At 36.5% G+C, this 23,025-nt stretch overlaps 1 protein-coding gene across 1 annotated transcript in view; it reads left to right on the top strand.

The window, feature by feature from the left end:
• LOC129235310 (39S ribosomal protein L32, mitochondrial-like) overlaps window positions 1-23,025 on the top strand; it is a 35,205-nt gene that overhangs the window by 10,389 nt on the left and 1,791 nt on the right. The window contains exon 2 of the mRNA XM_054869046.1: window positions 14,783-15,016. Coding sequence (XP_054725021.1) covers window positions 14,783-15,016 — 234 coding nt within the window. The remainder of the gene's footprint in view (window positions 1-14,782; window positions 15,017-23,025) is intronic.

Raw genomic sequence — 23,025 nt, 5'->3', positions numbered from 1 at the left:
AGCAGAAGTGCAGGATAATGCACTTTCTTTTGATTGTGAAACATATTTATTTGTGAATAACTAATTGTAATATTGTGCTTTAATACTCATTGCAGATAAAACTCATTCTGAAGTGCTAATATATAGATATATTTTGAATATTAGTTTCAAAATTTGTAAAATGATCTATATAACGCAAAAGTTCTGGTCCCAAGGTGTGCATTATAACGGTCTTCTACTGTACTTGCATTTATATGATATTTTTACAAACGGTTCTTCAATTTAGTTGAAATTGTTTATCATGTACTAGAAAACAGTAACCTGTTTGCCCCCCCCCCCCCAACCCAGACCATTTTAAATTTTTCCAGGGGTTTGCGACAAAGGGTAATGGAAATTGTATCGGAAAACAGTGAAAATCATACCCACTTATTTGCAAAAACATTAATTTTTCGAAACCTGCTGGGGGGGGGGGGGGATATTCTTTAATAAAAAGTAATATCTAAAAGAATGAAGGGGAAAAAAGGGCAGACCTATAATTTATTTGTTTTTATTTCTCTCTCATATTTTTACTTCTCCCTCATGGGTGCTCATATAGGGGGCAAGTGGCAGCTCAAGTGCCCCCCCCCCCAGAAATGAGAACTTCTTTGCTTTTAGTACTTTTTTCTTTGCAAAAATGTAAAAACATTTTTTTCCCCAACCATTAATGAATAAGTTATTAAAAATGTCAAATTTAAATAACTAATTTGTACTGAAATCGGTTTCCATGGAGAAAACATCCTACTAAACCATGGGGGAAATATCTGAGCCCCCCTCCCTTAAAATTTTGCATTGGGCGCCCATGCGACCGGCATATTGCCATGTGCATCTTTTTTGTACCCTAAACAAGAATCACCTCAGTCCTGTAATACAATCAGTCCTCCACCTGTTTTTTGGTGCTCAAGTTCTTGCAACTAACGGAGGCTGCTTTCTTTCCCCACCCATGAGTGATACACCTTTACCTGTTGATGCTGCATCGGTCGTCGCGCAGTCAAAAAAGGCCCGCGTTCCTGGTTTAGGCAGAGGGCCAGATTCGATAAGTAATCGACGGTCTCCAAACACTCTAAAGATCATGCAATTGAACATTAATGGAATTTCAACAAGTGCAACGAGGATTAAACTTGATCAGGCACTTGAAATTGCACTGAATGAGGGAGTTCAAATTATAGCCCTGCAGGAAACTAAGCTGAAGACTTACACTTCCCTCAAAATCAAGGGTTACAACATATATAGGGTAGGTAGACAGAGCAGGAGTGGCGGAGGATTGGCTTTTCTTCTCAGAGACATCAACTATCGGAGTATAGATATAAATCGAGATTTAATTGATGCATCCAATCTCGAGATTCAAGGTATAAGGATTTTCTGGAGCGGAAGACCACTTAATATCTTCAATATGTACCATCCCCCTGACCTTAATAATCTTCCAATCGATCTGCAAGACTTACTAAATGTAGGTACTATCTGTCTAGCAGATCTTAATTGGTGTTTGGCATTAAGATCTCCTAGACAGCTGGGAGATCTACTAGACAGCTGGGACAGCTTCTGGAGCTGCTCCTTAGCAAATACAAGAGGAAATCAATTACTTGACATGATTGATGACAGAGGCTTTACTATTCTTAACGATGGCACTCCCACTCATTCTTCATATAGTTATAACACGAAAGAAGCTCTTGACATTTCAATTGTCAGCACAGATATCAGTCCCGGATGTAGTTGGACGGTCTTGAACAACTTGGGGAGTGACCATCTTCCAGTATTAATTGAACTGAAAAAGAGACAACTAGTGACCACCAGTAGAGAAAAACAATGGATTTTTAAACAAGCAGACTGGCAATTATTTGCAGAGTCTGTTGACAATGAGTTAAAAAAGAATCCTCTCAGAGACAGTGTAGAATGGAACTGGTGCTCATTTAAATCGGCGATATTAAAAGAAGCCAGGAAATATACACCACGGGGTCAATTGAGGAGGAAAAAAACCTACTTAACTAGCAAATCACCCTTACTACAACCTCTATTGGAGGAACGTAAAAGAGTCCTTGAATCTAAGGGCCCAGACAACGGTAATCTCGCAAGAACTGAATTGAATAAAATCAACGCAAAAATTAAAAAACAATATGCTCAAATTAAACGTGACAAATGGAACGAATTGTGCTCGGGACTCGACTCAAGAACAGATAATGGAAAACTATGGAAACTGGTTAAAAATATTAGCAAAGAACAACCACAGGTAGAGCAGAGTAACACAGTCTAGAGTGACAGTGGTGAAATTGCCGAGAACGATGAACAAGCGGCCAACCTGTTAGGTTTACATTATCAACGAATAAGTAAATTGAACTTTACTGACAAAGACATAAAAGTCAAAATCAAGGCAAGCGATATTGTACATGGTTTCCGCAGCAATAACCATAGTCAAAGCAACATTTTCAGTAAAGATTTTGACATGAGTGAACTCAAGGCTGCAGTTAGAGAAACTAGCCTGAATAAATCACCTGGACCTGACGGCATTCATGGTCAATGTTAGTTAGTGAATTTGGAAGGCAAAGGTTCCAGGATATTATTAATTGTTCCTGGAATAAGGGAAATCTTCCTAGGGACTTTAGGAGAGCGACAGTCATACCTATTAAGAAACCTGGCAAAACCGACAACTCCCCGGAGAGCTATCGACCTATAGCCCCAACCAGTATTGCATGCAAAATCATGGAAAAAATGGTTCTGAGAAGACTTACTTTTCACCTACATTCGCACAATCTCAGAGGAGCAGTACGGCTTCAGAGAGGGACATTGCACTACTGACCAATTACTTTACTTCTGTCAGGGGATTAGAGATGCCCAAAACAGGAAACCGACTAATCATTCAATCGCAGTCTTCCTGGACTTGTCAAAAGCTTTTGACAGAGTCTGGAATAATTTACTAAATATAAAACTATCTAAAAAATTTGGAATTGGTGGTAAAGCTCTTCCCTGGATATACGATTTCTTGAGAAATAGAATTTTCAAAGTGAAGTATAACAATTCCCTCTCCAGGAGTTTAAGAATCTCTCAAGGGTACCTCAAGGGTCAGTGCTGAGCCCAACTCTGTTCTCACTTTACTTATAAGGCATTGAAAGAATTATTAAGGAAAAATGTGAAGTTGGCGCTTTCGCGGACGACATTGTCCTCTGGAAGTCCGATTCTGACTTGAAGAGCTTGGAGAGTGTCATTAACCAAGTCTTAGAAGACATTCGGAATTTCTCTGATGATCACAAACTGTTTTAATCCAACTAAATCTTTGGTAGCCTTCTTTACTACTAACTGAAAGATGTATAATTACCATCCCAATATTTTACTGCGTGGTCAACGGCTGAATGTGGATAAACATCCAAAATATTTGGGATTTGTGTTGGACCCTGAAATACTGGGAAACAATCATATTGATCATCTTGTGCTTAAGGCTAGAAAGAGACTAAACGTCTTGAGGTACATCTCTGGGCGTGATTGGGGGTCTGATGCTGAAACAATCAGAAACACGTATATCTCACTAATCAGACCAATCTTAGAGTATGGCATCCCAATTTATTGCTCTGCCTCTGCTTCAAATCTGCAAAAACTCGAAAAAGTTCAGCTCAGCACTGCCCGGATTATTACCGGGCTGAGAAACACTTGTCCTAGTGTTGTGCTTTACGAGGCAAACCTTCAGCCGCTAAGTCTTAGGAGACGAGCATACCTAACAAAAGATTGCAACAAGCTCAGAACTCTTGGTACACAAAATCGTACCTCTATTTACTTCGAAAATTGGCGTAATAACCAAAGGCTCAGAAGGAACAGTCCCTTTGGCCAATTAGCCTCTCTTAATATAATCGATAATACCGTGGAATCACATCATCTAATACAATGTCTAGACCCAGCGGATGATCTTGACGGCGTCTTTTTCCATCCTGACTTACCGGTTCAAGTGAATAAACAAACAGATCTTCCAGCCTATTTAAGACAAGTAGCTCGAGAGAGAATTGGAGAGATTCCAATTGGCGCTATTCGAGTCTACACGGATGGCAGTAGAGATGATAATAAACACTCTGGTAGTGGAATTTACATCAAATCGCAAAACCTTGACTTGAGGATTCAGAGGAGAAACCCTGATTACTGCTCTGTGTTCCGTAGTGAACTAATAGCCATTGATGAAGCCCTAGACTCTCTGGAGCTTTTCCACCATGGAACTGAAATTTGGATTCTATCCGATAGCAGAAGTGCAATACAGCACCTGACCAGATGGCAAAGTGTGAGAGATAGTGTAGGAGTTTCAATACTCAACAAACTAAAACAACTTTCCTTCTCTCATCAAATTCACATGCAGTGGATCCCTTCCCATGTGGAAATAGAGGGTAATGAGATTGCGGATACTTTGGCGAAAGCTGGTGCTGCTGAGGTCTCAGAGCCAACGGCATCACTCACCTTTCAGGAGATCCTCTCAAAGATTAAACACAGGGATAATATCACTTGGATTGTCCAGCCAGAACACCATTGGTACAGATGTTCAGGACCTGGTGGCTCCCTGATCCCTGGGTTTGACAGACAGGAACAAACAACTCTTGCCCGTTTTCGTAGTGGACATCTTAAAACTTTAAAATTTTCGGAGGGGTCGAAGACCTTTCAGACTTGTTCCAAGTGTTCCGTTGAGCAGACCTCGCCTACCATATACTTACCGTCGTGCCTGTGGCTCTCCAGGAGGGATCTGACTGGAGACCCACTGAGGGTGCTGTATTTTTTGACGGTAAACAAACTCATGGACCTGGTCTAGCTCTGCTGACCATGGGGGCATGCAACAACAACAACATCAGAGGGGGACACACAGGGCCCGTTGTCACACCAGAATGCTGAGTTGAATTATGTTTTAAAAGTATTCTTCTTTGAAAAAGAAATCGTTGAATTAAAAACTTAACAGCTGATAATTATTGATCATCTAAATTCCGCTCCTTTACGTCTCCTGTTAGTTCATTCCCCCCTTTTTCAGCTTTTCTCTTTTCTAGTTCATCTGAAAATAAAAAAGCTGTGCCTCCAAAGCCCCCCTCCCCCTTGTCCAAAACCATTATAGATGGTCCTGAATTTTGTTTTCAGGGCCCCAATTTTGAAGCGATTTCCTGATGAAGGGCCCGATTTCCGCTATCTAACAACATTGAAGATGGTCTTAAATCTCATCCCTCTATTATCTGGGGGAAAAAACATCGAAAGTTACGTTTTTTAAATTTTAATTTCGCTAATTTCACTAGAGCCTAAAGTCCCTCTTTTTTTTTAATATCAGCCGGTTGTCTACAATTTTGTTTCTGGAGGTTTGATTTTGAAACATTGGGTGAGGGTGGTAAATCAATTCGAAAAATTGATCGGAGACATTTCTTGGAGCCCATTACTTTTTTTAATGTAAGCAAATTCTGAACTATTCAGTAAGCAGATATGATAATTAGGTTTTTAAAGCCTTAATTTCGAAAACTTTCTGGTGAGGGTATAAACCTTTCCTTCCTTTAACATAATCAAAAAAAATTTTAAATTGTGTTTTTCAAACGTAACTTCAGAATTTTTCCGGGGTAGAACCTCTTGAGGGTCTCTATTTCTACTTTTTCCTAGGTTTTCCTTCCTTTTTCGAGCATATAATTTGAAATATATATTGTCGCCTCAGAGCAACAGTAAGCTATCTTAGTATTATTTCTTGAATTAGATGTCTTACTGTTGTTCTGAGGCGACAATATACAGGGTGTTACTGAACTCTTGTGCATTGAACTCATGGGAAAATCTTTAAGGAGTGATAGTACACATCAGGAAAAAAAAATAATGGTAAAATTATAGGTCCCAAAAGTCCTCTGAAGGAGATAGGCCCCATTTAAGTTTAGGGTCCAAAATTTCAAATGATCATAAAAAATGGGAAAGTTGGTCGGTTCATTTGCGGTTTTCGATAAAGTTATTCTTTATATCAGTATTTTCTTGAAAATAAATTTTGAAGATGTAGTTTAAAAAATGCCGATAGAGGGCGCTTTAGACTTTGGAGTAACGAACAACAATTTTTTACCGCTATTTTTGAATCTCATTAGATTTTTTCGAATGCTCGGACTTAAACTTAAATTTTCAGCTCAAGATCGGAATCATTAGCCGTGCTTAAGTCGTGCAAACTGAATTGTGTTCAGAAGTTAAAATACACTCTGTCACAAAAAAAAATACATAAACCCAGAAGGAAACTAGTGATCTTCATGAAACCTAAAATGGGTGTGACCTATGTCAGAATAAGGAAATGATTACAAATTCAGAACAAAAGATTGTTTCATTAAGAAATTATGACACAATAAAGGTTATAAAACCGTAAGTTGTATAGCCTCCTCTAACAGCTATACAAGATATAAGGCGTGATATGGAGTGAAATAGGTTATCTATGACCACTAGGACTAAATCGGGATTTATCGTTGAAGATAACATGCCTCTTGTCTGTCACAACCCAGCTAATCAAGTGCAGCGAAAATCCAATCCATCGCAATGGACGCCGGTTCAAGATACCAGTGTCTTTCAGTCTACTCAGGATTGTTTTTCTTGATACCAACAGTTTCTTGGAAGGTGTTAAACGGCATTGAACTAATATTAGCGACCTTGTTGATACATATGGTAGTGGCCACTCTTATGATGTGCGATTTTCGCGCTCATTTCTGTTTCTAGAATATCTTAACCTTCCGCAATGGAATGATTCATTCATTTTTACCTACACTAAGCTACTACCATATCGCTCCGACTGAAGTGGCGGCAAATACGCGCGTACAAGCAACCTGCTTCTCTGAGACCTACTGTACGTACGTCCCTTTAAAAAGTCCAATAATTATTCGTATACCTTAAAAGGTCGTCCTAGTCACAATAGTTTCCTTGCATCTTGACAGTTTCGTTTGAAGTGCCCTTTGACTCAAGCTTTCACACTTTCAACCGATCCTATTTGAACATCTTGCCTGTGCATAGCACACTTACCCTTTCATCACTGGTGAAGAAATTTAAACCATCTCTTACCAAGCTACATTCCTGCCGAGTTTGTTGGTTGCAGCTCAATTTATTCTTGATGCATACATTTTTTTTTTTTTTTTTTGTGACAAAGCGTATTTCAACCTTTGAAGACTGTTCAGTTTCCGCTACTTAATCTCTCCCAAAAATTCAGGTTTTGAGCTCAAAATTTAAGTTTAATACAAATACAAATACAAATGTGACGACCAGCAACAGGCTCTGGGCCCAGCTAGGCTGGTCCTAGTCAATTAATTAGTCCCCAATGAAGATCAATGGCCCTCTTAAAGCTATCCACTCCCTTGCTCATTACCGCCTCTTCTGGTAAGCTATTCCAAGTGCCCACGACCCGGCTAAAGTAATAGTTTTTCCTGATTTCCAAGTTAGCCTGAGATTTAAATAGCTTAAAACAATGACCCCTTATCCTGCTTTCCCCGCAAAAATTTAATTCATTTACATCTTTCATTTTGATAAATTTAAATAACTGAATCATGTCCCCTCTGACTCTCCTTTGCTCCAGGCTATACATGTTAAGCCTATTAAGTCTGGTATCATAATCTAAATCTGAGAGTCCTTTTACTAATTTAGTTACCCTTCTTTGAACCCTTTCCAATACAAAAATATCTTTCTTCAGATAAGGCGACCAAAACTGAACAGCATACTCCAAATGAGGTCTTACTAAACTCCTATATAAAGGCAGAAGAACTTTCTTAGATTTGTTTGAAATAGATCTATTGATGAACCCAAGCATTTTGTTGGCTTTGTTACTAGCAATACTGCACTGTTGACTAAACTTGAAGTCCTGATTTATAAAGACACCCAGATCCATAACATTTTCTGCCTGATTTATGACTGAACCCTGTAAACGATATCTCATACGCTTATTTCCATGACCTAAGTGTAGCATTTGACATTTCCCTACATTAACTGCCATACCCCATTTATCTGCCCACTTAGTAATGTGATCTAAATCCTCTTGCAGCTGTTTTACTTGTTCTTCATTTTCGACAATCCCCATAACTTTTACATCGTCAGCAAAACAATTCATGCTTCCAGAAATATTTTCATTGATGTCATTCATAAATATAATAAACAAAAGAGGCCCTAAAACTGATCCCTGAGGAACCCCACTTAAAACATCACTCCAATTAGAATGATTTCCTCTCACAACTACTCTTTGCTTCCTACCAGTAAGCCAATTTCTAACCCAAAGTAAAGTTTTTCCTCCTATTCCAATGTCAGCTAACTTGCTGAGAAGAGCAACATGCGGTACTTTGTCAAAAACTTTTTGAAAATCAATATAAACAACATCCACACATTTTTTGTTATCTAAAGCTGAGGTAACCTTGTCGTAGAAATGCAATAAATTAGTAGTACAGGATTTACCTTTCCTGAAACCATACTGCAAACTAGTCAACAGACTATTAGTCTCTAAGAACATCATGATCTTAATTTTGATCAAAGTTTCGAAAATCTTACAAATCACCGAAGTCAAACTTACAGGTCTATAATTCCCAGCAATACCTTTAGACCCCTTCTTGAAGAGTGGCGTTATGTTAGCCAGCTTCCAGTCCTCTGGCACCGTCCCCGAGTTATAAGAAGCATTGAAAATATTCAAAATAACATCCACTAATTCCTCTGCACATTCAACTAAAATTTTTGGATAGATATAATCTGATCCCGGAGCTTTAGTTGCTTTAATCTTTTTCAAATGAAATAAAACCTCCTCCCTGGAAAATACAAAATCCTCAAGCTGTATAATAGCTTGTGTCTTGTTAGTGTCAACTGTTGAGATACAGTTATCGTTAAACACACTGGAAAAAAAGTTATTTAGAACATTTGCAATAGCCCTATCGTTTTGGATTAAATTTCCATACTCATCAACCAAAGGCCCAATTTGACTGTTTCGAGCTTTCCCAGAATTAGCGTAAGCAAAAAACCTCTTACGGTTCCCATCAATGTCATCTGCCAGCCTTTGCTCCAATTCCCTTTTCATTTAAGAAGCCTTCATTAAGTCCAAGCATTAGAAAACATTTACTGAGATTTAAAAATAGCGGCAAAAAATTGTTGTTCGTAACTCCAAAGTTTAAAGCGCCTTCTATCGGCCTTTCTCAAACTACATTTTCAAAATTTATTCTCAAGGAAATACTGATAAAAAAAATATTTTATGCGAAAACTGTAAACGAATCAACCAATTTTTCTTTTTATTACGATCATTTGAAATTTTGACCCATTAACTTCAATGGCCTCTATCTCCTTCGAAAGAAGTTTGAAATCCTTATTTTTGCCATTATATTGTATGTCCAGATGTGTACTATCCCCCCTTAAAGTTTTGCCCAAAAGTTCAGAAACACCCTGTATAAATATTCATAAAAAAATTAAGCCCCCCCCCCCCCCCCTCCGAACCACTTTCTGACTGCGCTATTGACTCAGCCGCCCCCAGAACAAAATCCTGGATTTGCCACTGGCCCACGGGTCAGAATTCCGATCGCTGATCACCTGGCGGGCCAGAGTTTGAAAAAGTTGAACAATACCCTCTTACCTCTTATACAATAACAATTAATAGTTGAATTATTAATTATAAAACCATGAAACAGAAGGTTTATGAAACAATTTGCTTACATTTTAATGGGAAAACTGAGGCTGATCGGCCTTCTTTACAAGGGCAGGAATGTCAACATCGAAATCATCAACGGAAAAGAGCGGAGAGTTGACGAGAGCAAGCTCTCAATTTCTTTTTCAAAATCAACAAAGGCCGTAGAGTCCGTGAGGGGGGTCTTTGCTTATCTGAAATGCTTCTCTCTTCCCTCTTTGTCTCCCCCCACCAACCTGAGGCAATACTACAGTCGAGTCCCGACTTACGCGAGGGATGCGTTCCAAGACTCCTCGCGTAAGTCGAAATTTCGCGTTGTAGAAAAATATAAATACAAATACAAAAGTGACGACCAGCAACAGACTCTGGGCCCAGTTAGACTGGTCCTAGTCAATTTACAATCCCCAGTGAAGATCAATGGCCCTCTTAAAACTGTCTACTCCCTTGCTCATTACCAACTCTTCCGGTAAGCTGTTCCAAGGTTCCACTACCCTGCTGAAATAATAATTTTTCCTAATATCCATGTTAGCCTGAGATTTAAATAGCTTAAAACAATGACCCCTTGTCCTGTTTTCAGTGCTAAACTTCAGCCCCGTAACATCTTTCGTTTTAATAAATTTAAACAGCTGAATCATGTCCCCTCGGTCTCTTCTTTGCTCAAGACTGTACATTTTAAGCCTTCTGAGCCTGGAATCATAATCTAAGTGGGAAAGTCCACTTATTAGCCTTGTAGCCCGCCTTTGAACCCTTTCCAATACATTAATATCTTTCTTAAGATAAGGAAACCAAAACAGAACAGCATACTCCAAATGGGGTCTTACCAAACTTCTATATAAGGGCAGAAGAACTTCTTTAGATTTGTTTGAAATAGATCTATTGATAAACCCAAGCATCTTATTGGCTTTGTTGCTATCAATTTTGCACTGTTGGCTAAACTTTAAATCCTGACTTATTGAGACCCCCAGATCAGTAACTTTGTCTGCCTGACTAATGACTGAACCTTGCAAATAATAACTTGTACACTTATTTCCATGCCCTAAATGTAGCACTTGACATTTCCCAACATTAACAGCCATACCCCATTTATCAGCCCACTCCGTAATATGATCTAGATCCTCTTGCAGCTGATTTGCTTGTTCTTCATTTTCTACAGTCCCCATAACTTTGACATCATCAGCAAAACAATTCATGTTCCCAGAAATATTTTTGTGAATATTGTTCATAAAGACAATGAACAAAGCAGGCCCTAACACTGATCCTTGAGGAACCCCGCTTAAGACCTTACTCCAATTAGAATAATTTCCCCTTACAACTACTCTTTGTTTCCTTCCGGTCAGCCAGTTTTTTACCCAAATGAAAGTTTTCCCTCCTATTCCTATATCAGCTAATTTGCTAAGTAGAGCAATATGCGGTACCTTATCGAAAGCTTTTTGAAAATCAATGTAAACAACATCTACAGGCTTCTTATTGTCCAAAGCCATGGTAACTTTGTCTTAGAAATGTGATAAATTAGTTGCACAAGATTTACCTTTCCTGAAACCGTACTGAAAACTAGTCAATAGATTATTAGTCTCTAGAAAATTTATTATCTTAATTTTCATCAGTGTTTCAAAAATTTTGCAAATCACCGAAGTTAGACTCACAGGTCTATAATTTCCCGCACTCCCTTTAGACCCTTTCTTGAAGAGCGGTGTAATGTTAGCCAGCTTCCAGTCCTCTGGCATTGTCCCCGAATTATAAGAAGCATTGAAAATGTTTGTGATTACATCTGCTAATTCCTCTGCACATTCAACTAAAATTTTTGGATAAATATTATCTGGTCCCGAAGCCTTAGTCTCTTTAATTTTTTTCAAATGAAGTAAAACGTCATCCCTGAAAAATACAAAGTCCTCAAGCTGTACTATAGCTTGTGTCTTGTTATTGTCAACTGTTGAGATACAGTTATCGTTAAAAACACTCGAAAAAAAGTTATTAAGAACATTAGCAATATCACTATCGTCCTGAATTAAAATTCCGTGCTCATCAACCAGTGGCTCAATATGACTATTTCGAACTTTCCCCGAATTAGCGTATGCAAAAAACCTCTTGGGATTCCTGTTTATGTTATCTGCCAGTCTTTGCTCCAACTCTCTTTTCTGAATCCGTACCAAATACTTAAATTTACGCCTTGCCTTACAATATGTATGCATTAGAGACGTACCGAGTACTCGGTAACTACTCGGTAGTCGGCCAATTTGCCGAGTACTCGGTACCAAATTCTGATCAGATACTCGGCCAATACCGAGTAGTTGCAAAAAATTTAATATTGTCCAAGACAGATACTAAAATTTATAAAAAAAAAAAGAGCAAGCATTATATTCTGCAATCATTTACAATTAAAATTTATAAGTCAAATTTAAATTTTGGGAATAATGAAGTTTGTAATGCTTCAATAGAATAAATCTTTATTTTAATGTCCCCAAAGTTAATAAAACTTATTTATTAAAAATTACGCAAAAAATGTAAGTATAGAAAATATGGAATTTTTATACTAAAAATGGATTTTTGCTACAAACAAAAATTAGTTATAAAAAATGTAAAAATACCTTTGCTTAAAAAATAAGACAACCTTAAAAGTACAGTGCAGGAACCCTGCAGACACGTGTTTTGGCATTACAAGGAATTCCTTTTTCAATGCACAAAATGGGGGCTCGTAGATTTAAAGGCATCCGACAAAAGTCGTATTTTTTTGTTGAATGTCTTTACATTCTTTAGCTCACATGTTATGCACTGAAAAAGAACGGGGAGGGGGGGGGCAGAAACACGTGTCTGGAGTGTTCCTGCACATTTGTTTTATCTGCTTTTAAAAATTATTTATGTTTGGCAGATTAGAACTATAATTGATTGGTATACAGTGAAACCCCTCCTAACAAACACCCCTCTTATGCGGACAATTTTTAATTCCCCAGTTCCAATGCAAATAACATTATTAAACCCCTGTCCTGCGGACACCTCTATATTGCAGAAAAAATTTTGTCCTGTTAGTGTCCGCATTAGAGGGATTTTACTGTAATTTGTTTTAATTCCAATTTGATTAATCATACCTTTTATTTATTTATTTTTAATTTAAAAAATTATTTTTTTGTAAAATTTTTGACACAAACAAAATTGTATATATATAATGCGTAATTAAATTTCAGCAGGAATTTAGTTTTAAAAACTATTATATGGACAAGGAGATTTATACTACTATTCCAATAAGTTCAAAATTCATCACATGTGTGTCGGTGGTTCTTCTTAAAACATAATTGGTACTTGGAACTCGGCCGAGTAGTGAAAGGCCGAGTACTCGTTAACTCGGTACTCGGCCGAGTAATAAAAGGCTGAGTACTCGGTACTCGGCTACTCGGCCAAAGTGCTACTCGGTACGTCTCTAGTATGCATACAAATTTTTTAAAGCATACAAAATACTTTTAGGCACTTATAAACACCCCTCAAACTGCTCTAAAGCATTCCTTAACTATACAGTACAGTTTCTTATAAAAGAACTGAACTTTTACTGTACTTAAAAAATAAAACTTATTCAATATGAAATACTTTAAGATGCACAAAATGAATGACCAACGGGAATGAAAAGCATAAAATAAAACAACACGGTATGCACAGCATGTAGTAAAATTAAAATGATGCACTATAATAGAAAGGATGCTTATAATATATATATATATAAAAGATGCTGAGTGGATTATTTGATGCACTAGACTAGTTTAGTGTAGGAACTTTGGCTGTCAGTGATGCTTTAAGGGATGTAATTAACACTCACAAAATCAATATTTAACAGCCAATAACGATGCTGATACTTCCTTCTAAAAAAAAAATCCATGTTGTGGACGAAAAACTCGCGTTAGCTCTAAAATTCATTACTCGTGAAAAATTCGCGTTATAGCCATTTCCCGTAAGTCAAATCGCGTTGTAGTGGGAGTCGACTGTATTTCTAAGAATTTGTTTGAACACCAGCGTGCATGGTAGGACTGCTTGACCTTGACCTGTAGATGTCCTGTACCTTTTTCTCCCAATACAATGAAAGGAGTAAAAGAGCAATCAAGAGGAAATTTCGGGGACCCCTAATTGACCAAGAATTGTAGTCTCAGATGCTTTTTGATACCATAAAATGTCGAATAAAGAAATATGCTGAATAAGAAGTTGGTTAGCCGCCACAATATATATTGGCATGTCGTATGCCGGCAGTTGGACAGCCCTGTTATAGGGCATCAAAGGACCTCTGTGTCAAATATGGCAAAGATCTGACGTCAGCATTGGCTTTGGGTAAGGGAAACCCCCGTGGGAGGGGGGATAAACCCCCTAAATCGGCATAAACATCCCTGTGTGAGTTCTAGGGCATCAAAAGACCCCTGTGAAAATTTTTGCAAAGACCCGACACTCATTGGATTTCTATGAGGAAAATGAAAATCCCCATGGGGGGATTGACCCCTTCCCCCATAAGGGTGAAAAACCCCTCACGTGAATTCATGAACTTCAAAGGACCTCATTAGGGATGGACGCTTAGCTCACAAATTGCTTAACAAAATCGAATCTTTCAACAAATCAATTCTTTATTTCCTCTGAATTGAGAAAAGAGTAATAATTCCCTTGCTGAATCACCAAGTGAGTAAATTGGCTAACTTACTTGGCGATTTACTAAAGCACTGAATTCAGTAAAACAAGTGATCCACTAAAAGACATAAGAGTCGACCCTCAAAGAGAATCAACTCCCAAAAAGAATCGATTCTTTTGGGGAATCGCCAAGTGAGTGAATTAGCAAACTCACTTGGCAATTCTCCAAAAGACTTGCCGTTCCTTTTTTGCAAACTGTGATTCATTTGCTCAGTTGAAAGATTCGATCCTTTTATGCAATTTGTGAACTCAGCACCTATCTCTAAACCCGAGATCCGGTATTGTCAACCACATACACACACACACATCATCAACAACTGACTGAACACCGGCAGAGTTATGGTCTGGTCATAATCTCAATTACGATCCCCCCCCCCTTTTTTTTAACTGTACAAAGTAAATGGGGTTATGATAGTTGATGCCTTCAAATTTCGTAAAACTTTCAGAATGTATTAGATTTTTTGAGATATATGTCAGTTACATGGAGGGTAAAGCTTTGTAATTGTTATTTCTTTACTTTTCCAGATTATTCATTTGCACTTGATTTTGGTGCTGGGCACTTACCAGCTCAAACCAGTCCTTTAACTGCATTAAAGAACATCATTGATGAAGGATTTTTATGGGCAGTACCAAAAGCCAGAAGGTCGTTGGAAAGAAGAATGACACGAAGAATGGGTTTTGGAAAAATGTTGTTGCCTCAGAAAAATCTTGTTGTGTGTGATGCATGTGGACATTTTCATCCAGTTCATACCTTATGTGGTAAGCTGTATTTGCATTTTTTTTAATTATTTATCTGCCTAATCAATGTATGACAAACTTTGTAGTTCTTGAAGTTTACAGTAATTACAGTAAATTTTTTAAAGTTAATTCAAAACAAGGTTACCTTGATGCAAAAAGCCTCAAAAGTTAACACTTGTTTAATAGTAATATATGAAACAGCTTTTGTAAAAGTAGCATATTTAATCTTAGAACTGTGGCCTCCACCCTTTTTTCCTGAAGAGCACATGCTAGAACACCAGTCGCACAACAAGCACCATTAATATTTTAAGATGTTATTAAAGAGGTGGACATAGCTAATCTGCCCACTGGATTTCTTCCCCAACCCCCTCAAATAATAATTTTTTTTTTTTAAAGTGACTGTTTGTTTTTTTCTACTTAAATTTTGAATTCATTTGTTTAAATGTATTTTGCTAATATTTGTTTTAAAGTAAAAACCTTGCTGTAGTGAACCCAGGATATAATGAACCCCCGGTTTTAGCAAACCTTTTAAATGTTGCTAATGTATTTTCAATTGCTTGTAACAATCTCTAAATGCTGTAGAGTCGGCTGTAGTGATCCAAAAATTTCTAAACTTTTCATAGCCCTTGTCCCAGCTTATTTTCGAAAAATCGGATGTAGGTAAGCCTTGGCTATAGCAATTTCCTAAGCCAATCCTCTGAAGTTTCGTTACAGCAGGATTTGACTGTATTAGTATTATAAGATTTTAACTTAGTTAATTAAGTACTTCTAACTATTTGTAGGGTTTTTTTAATCCTGATTCTTGGAAACTTGTTTCATTTACAATTAGTTAACCAGTCTATTAACCTTGTAAATAAAGTTATATAACACTTTATTTACAAGGTTAATAGACTTGTAAGGGGGCTTTCCGAATTAGACTATGATAAGAGGCTTAATAGGCTTAAGAGCAAGTTTTTATCGGGTGTTTGGATATACACCATTTTTGATTTTGCTCAAATTTTATGGTGGATTCTTTTAAAGATTTTAGAAGACGCATATTTTTTCTTTTCCTCTAAAAAATTTTTGGGGATCTGTTAAAAATTCCTAAAGTGGAGCCCGACGTAGAGGTTTCTCCAAATCAGCTTTTTTTAAAATTCGATTATTTCTGTGTATTGAGCATCAGCCAAAAAAAATCTTGTGTTGACAATATGACATTTAGTACCTAATTTTGAATATATCGTAAATTTTGTGGCTGACCTTCAGTACAGCCTTTTAGGGATTGTCAAACTTTGTCAAAAAAAATCGAAAGTGCCATGTTTTAGGCCCTCTGATTCCCTGCATTGAGGCTCAACCATGGTTTTTGTACGTAATTTGTGTAATCTAATACATAAAAATCTCCTGTCACGGTGTTAGTTATTGAACACCTCCAAAACAACTCGACCAATTTTTATGAAATTTTTTATGTGTATTTGGTAGGTATGAGAATAGGACATAAAGTATATTTCATATTGCTAAGTAATTATGAAGTCCCTTTTTAGAATTTTTTTCGGGATACTCCAGCAAAATATTGGAACATGGCCACACTAGATGGCGCTTCGGAAACTCTTTAAAATTTTATTTATTGCCATTTTCTATTTGTAACAAATAAAATGTTCGAAACTAAGCAAGGCTTTTGCAATGGTTTTCAGTTTCGCTCTTTGATTCTTTTGCGGAAATATTTTGATAATTGGGAGATTTGCGATTAAAAAATGGAAAGAGGGGGGGGGGAGGAGCAAATTTTGGGAATATAGGTATTTTATACACCAAATAAAATAAATACAAAAAAAGGCAAAAAATCTAATACATAAAACTGTCATGTCACGGTGTTTGTTTGAACCACTCCGAAACGGCTTGACTGTTTTTTATGAAAATTTTTATGTGTATTTGGCAGGTATGAGAATAGGTCGTAATGTATACTGCCGTGCTAAGCGCAGATGTGGTATCTGCACATTTTATCAAAATTGAGTTATAGTCACCAGGTGGTCGTTAGTAATTTAATTTACCTAAATCTCAATTTTTTTGGCGATTTGTGAATACGAAATATTAAAAAAAACTTTAAGAAAAAAGTCGTAACTGCAAATTTGCGTAGTTTGCTAAGGCAATTTGAACGTAAGGGACAAATACTAAGCCTTTAAAGTGGTATCTGCGCAGTTACCACTTTTTTCCTTAGTAATTTGTAGATACGCCTTTTATACCTTAGTAAGCAGCACATTTAAAAAGGTAGCAGTTTATTGTAACACAGAATATTAAACTTAGTTTACCGTTGAGTAGTTGATACAGGTTGACAATAAAAACTAATACAACTTTGCATAATTGTTAAAGTAAATATTCAGCCTTTTCTATTTGAATGGTTATTTAAAATGCAAATTCTAAAAATGAAATGCATGTAAAAAATTTATATCTAATTCTTTCATGCAAAAAAAAAAAACGCATTTCATTCTACAGCCAGTAATATTTTTATTTAAGTATCGTCTGCTGCCAAAATTATCTTCATGCTCGGTAAAAATGAATCTAGAAAATAAAACATTAAAAAAAAATACATTCTTTGAACATAAAAAAAACAGAAAATTGTTATCGATTACAGTTTTAACTGTCCGGAGTTTTGAAAATGGTATCTTTCAGAAGGTAGATTCTGTAAGATTTGTATTAACAAAATAAAGCGAAACAGCTACGTCCAAAGAAAGCAGATGTTTTCAGTATTATTTAATGATACATTTGATACATTGAGCACATTTTTCTGAGCTACTTTTGTCGTATCTGAGCAGATACCTAAAAAAATGCCTAGTAATTGTCACTTACGGTGAAAATAGCTTTGTATATGAAAAGGTTTTGAAAAGGAAATTTGTCGTAACTACATTTATTAATTTTCAATTAAGATTTTTACAAAAATACTCTCTTAGGGTTTTTAGATAAGTTATTTACGAAATAACTACCGCAAGTTGAGCATTTAATTAAGTCATAAATCAAAGAAACAAGTTGTAAAACTTTAATCATCAATTTCTCATTTTGAGCTCTACTGCAGATACCACATCTGTGCTTAGCACAGCAGTATATATCATACCGAGAAGTAATTAGTGTGTCTCTATCTAGAATTTTTTTGACTACCAAGTGTTAAAATATGACACAACGCTTTGGCAAAACATTGAAAAACTCTCAAAGATTTAAAATTTTTCTTTGTTGCCATCTGCTATTTGTTAACAAATAAAATGTTTGAATAATTTAAGCAAGGCTTTTGCATTGATTTTCAATTTTGCTCTTTGATTCTTTTGCAGGGGTATTTTTATAATTGGGAAATATTCGTGATTAAAGAATGGAAGGGTGAAACTTTGGGGTTATAGGTATTTTTTGATTCCCAATTTTTAAAAAAAAAGTCAAAATAAAAAAAAAAATTCTGGATAATGACATTCCGATCATGCCTCTGGCAGTTTCGGCGGGTCAAGGTGCATCTTTTTTCAGGGGAGGAGGGATACATTATATGAAACTAGCAAAACATTTCTGATTTTGCCAATTCTTACCGAAATATGATCTAATGATGACATTGCGTTATTTGTTGCATCATTTGGCATTGCAGTAACTTTAGTGAATGAATGCAGAACAGCTCATTCAGCATTTAAGCTGCCATTGAATATTCAAAATAACCCAGACGTAGTGTACATCAAAAGGTAACGAGTTATGTAATTTAAAAAAATTGCGGAGGTAGGGAGATATAGAAAATAACAAAGAGCATAACAAAAGAGCATAACAAAAAAAAACATAATTCCGGTATTTTCGGACATAAAAATACCGGAAATACGTCCGAAAATACCGGATAAAATACAGGAACACAATCACCCCTGTACTATGGTGATTATTGAGATCATTTGAGAGGGGTATAATAGAATACACAAAGTTCATGCAAATTTGTTTTTTACATCATATTTTATTTTAGAAGTAGTTGTACAAGTAGTTGATTAGACTTATTTTATACAATTTGTATTGGAAATCTCCCATCGTTTCAAATATCCTTCATAATTTTACTGATCTCAAAAGCTGTCTCCACAATCACCTTTTTCATAAAAAATACAGTGTTCCTCCATACTTCTTTTTTAAAAAATACAGTCGGACCTCCATATATCGAAGTAGTAAATTTTCGGGAAAAAAATTCAATATGTAGAAATTTCGATATATGGAAACGATCTTATTTTATCATAAAAATCTCCTAAATGATTAAAATTAAAGCTAATTTTTGTGTATGAAACCCTATTTATAATTTATACGAGCATCGGATTAAATAAAAATTAATAATTAAAAAATTAACAGAAATTACATATTTTTGCTCCTTCATACATCTTCATTCTTCAGCAATGCAACTTGATCGGCAACATTAGGGATTTTTGCTTTGACAATGTAATCGAGAGAAAAGTAAAAAATTAATCTACTTAACTTAAATGATTTTTACTGAAGCTAAAAAGACTAGGAATGATAATCAACAGACAAAAGGGATAGCTTGAAACTACAGTGCTACTGGTTACAACTAAGACTTGAAATAAACTTGAGGAAATTGAAGAGCTCCAGAACGGAACAACAACCTATCTACACACCCCTCAACCCCAGATTCCTTATGAGTTTCGTAACAACCTTTAGTGAACATAATTTTCTCTTGTAACCTTCATTTTTCATGAGGCAAACACACAGTCTAAAATGGAAAAAAAAACCTACGAATGTCTCAATATTTTTTTCGATATATAGAAACAATTTTTTTATGTAATGAACATAGAAGTTTGCTAAGATTTCGATTACATAGAAAATTTTGATATGTGGAAGTTCGAGATATGGAAGTTCGACTGTATATTTATTTCTCACACATTTTTCTTTAAACCATTATTCTGCCATTACAATAGCTTTGCTCCATGTAGTATATAATATAAATTATTCTAGATACTAATTAAAAAATTAGTATGATCAAAAATTTACCATAAAAGAGTATAGACTTCCAAGTAGACTGATTATGCTTGCTTGCATACTTTATAATATTATAACTGGAAGCAAAATGAAAAGAAAAACTTGTTGTTGGGGTAAAAAACATAAGTTATTTTTAACACTTTTTTGTAGGTGTTTTATGTACATTTTTTAACCGACTTCAAAAAGGAGGCGATTATCAGTTCATACCATATGTATGTTTTTTTGTTTTGTTTGTCCACTCACAGCGTCTCACTTAGTGAACCGATTTTAATGATTCATTTTTAAATGGATAGTGTGTGGCTCAACTTAGGTCCCATTACTTTGTTTGACCATATTTGTTCTTCAGAAAAAAGTTGTGGTCAAAAAACCGCAAATTTCATATTGTTGCAAAAGTTTGGTGCCATACAACAGTGCTATTAACAGTAATTGTTGTAATAATTTTGAATGAAGGCTTCTCTCTGAAGCAAGCATCAAGTTTCTTCAGTGTCATTGCTCTATAATGGAGATAAACCTAACTTGGAAGCGAGATAAAGCTATGATTAAGATAGGCTTAGCAGAGGCGTGCGCACGTGGGTCACCAGGGGTACCGCGGTACCCCAATTAGCTCGAAAAAAAGGACAAAATTAAACGTCCAGAGTGCCATAATGCTTCGCTGTAATGTGTAGGTGACTGAAATGAGAATGAAGTAGCTGTGGCTGAAGGGCAGAGCAGCCTCTACAAACCAGATTCTGCTTCCACATCACACATTCGGCTTTCATAGTTTCTTCTTCTTGTATATGCATTTCATTTATGTTATGATTTTAAAAAATGTTTTCATGAAACTGTGCTGAACGGTTATGTTTCGCGAAATCAATTCAGGTTCTAAATTTGAATGGAAACTCTTTTTGACATTTTTCAAATTGATTTTTACCCCCTTTTTACATGAAGGAAGTTCATAACATTTTAACAGTCACAATATCAAGGAATGCTATGCTTTTCACGAAAGAAAAATAAAGTAAAATGCTCATGTGAAAATATAAGGTGCTCAGTGGTGCATCTATGCAGCAGAGCCGAATTTAGCCATCCCCAACCCCCTCTTCAAAAAAAAGATGCAAAATTTCCGTGGTTAAAAAAAATCACAAAAAATAGTGCTCTTGAAATTTAAACTGTCAAGCTTTTGAAGAAATAATGGGATACACTGATGAGCCAAAACATTATGACCACCCAATAACAAGTTGTACCACCTTTGGCCTGCAAAACAGCTGCAACTCGCCTTGGCATGAATGCCACAAACTGGCTGTAGACATCTGGAGATTGTACCAAATGTTAATGCAGCAGTCACACAAAGTTGAGATATCTTGACATGGTGGTGTTTCGGCTCTCAACTGTCTTTCCATGAAATCCCAAATGTGCTCTATAGGATTTAAATCTAGTGAATTGGGTGACCAGGGCAGTAATTGATAGTCTTCATGAAGCTGCTGGAACCACTCCAGCACATTCTAGCCTTGTGACATGGGGCGCTGTCCTGCTGGAAGATGCCATTTCCAGTAGGGAAGACCGACGCCATGTACAGATGCACCTGATCTGCCCCGATGTTCCGATAGTCCTCAGATTTCATGGTATGTTCTACCACAACTAAGGGTCCCAGATCCTGCCAGGAATAAGTCCCCTTAACCATAACTACCAGCCTGTTTATGACCAGCGGTACAAGTTACTGTTCGCCTGGAAGAGGGCAAAGCCTGACATGACCAACCAAGTGATGAACGAGAAATTGCGATTCGTCGGACCAGACAACTCTCTTCCAGTCATCTTAGGATCAGTCTCGATGTTCTTGGGCCCACTGTAGGCGTAGTTGGCGATGATGATTGGACAATAGAGACACAGGAGTGAGATGTCTGCTGCGCTGTCCCATATTCAACTGTCCGCTGAGCTGTGTGTTTGGAAACACTTCCTCTCACACCTCCATTGTATTTAGTTGTCAGTTGATCAACTGTCTGCCTCTGATTTTGTTATACCAAGTGGCCTGGGCTCCGATTCATCTTTGATGATGCATGGCCGTCCAACACCTTTATGCCTACTGTTCGTTTCACCGTCCTTTTTCTACTTTGCATAAGTACTAATAACGGCAGATAGTGAACAACCTACCAGTCTTGCAGTTTCCGACATATTTGTTTTGAGTCTTCAGGCCATCACAATCTGCCCCCTATCAAATTCGCTAAGATCGTTACCCTTTCCCATAATTTGCAACAAAAGAAAGTGCTCGAATGAAGCCTAACCTTCTCTAGCCCCAGTTATATACCAATCCCACTTCATCACATGGTTTTCAGGTCATACAGACGAGTTTTTCGAAAAAGTTAGGGGTGGTCATAATGTTTTGGCTCTTCAGTGTATATTATATTCAGTGGTGCCCCGATGGGAAGTCACTGTGACGTCCCAAAAATTCTTTATTTGAAAAATTTGGAGACAAGATTGCAACGTTGATTTTTTTTTTTTTTTTTTTTTTTAAAGATGCTTAACATTCCTCCCGATTAGGTGTAACAAATGTATGATATTTTCATGCAAACTCGTATTTTATAATTCAGCAAATTGAGAATTGTTTTCATATATGAATCAACAATTTAAATAATTTCCTCTGTGTTATTACGTTCACTCACTTTACGTTCCTTACCACTCCTCATTGCGCGATGGTACTTCACTTGTAAATTGTTACTGGATTACATTCCAAAAAGTCCAAAGATTTTGCTTTTGAAAACTGCCCATTTGAAAAAAATTGGTCACCTTTTAAAAACTTTTTGAAGACTCCTTTTTGTTCATAGGTTTTTAACTAAGCATGTTTTCTTCATTTAAAATCATTTTTTCGCTTGTTACTCAATTTTTTCATTTGCCCCCAGACTTAATACTGTTAACAGAAAAGTTTTTAAATATTAATCTTTACTAAACATAAAGCTGAAAGTCTCTCTGTCTGGATCTCTCTCTGTCCGGATCTCTGTCTGTCAGGATCTCTGTGACCTGCATAGCGCCTAGACCGTTCGGCTGATTTTCATGAAATTTGGCACAGTATTAGTTTGTAGCATGAAGGTGAGCACCTCGAA

This window comes from Uloborus diversus, chromosome 2 (genome assembly GCF_026930045.1).
Source record: "Uloborus diversus isolate 005 chromosome 2, Udiv.v.3.1, whole genome shotgun sequence".
In the NCBI taxonomy this organism is placed as follows: domain Eukaryota; kingdom Metazoa; phylum Arthropoda; class Arachnida; order Araneae; family Uloboridae; genus Uloborus; species Uloborus diversus.
The sequence above is the reverse complement of the archived record's forward strand: the minus strand, read 5'-3'. Positions and strand labels throughout refer to the sequence as shown.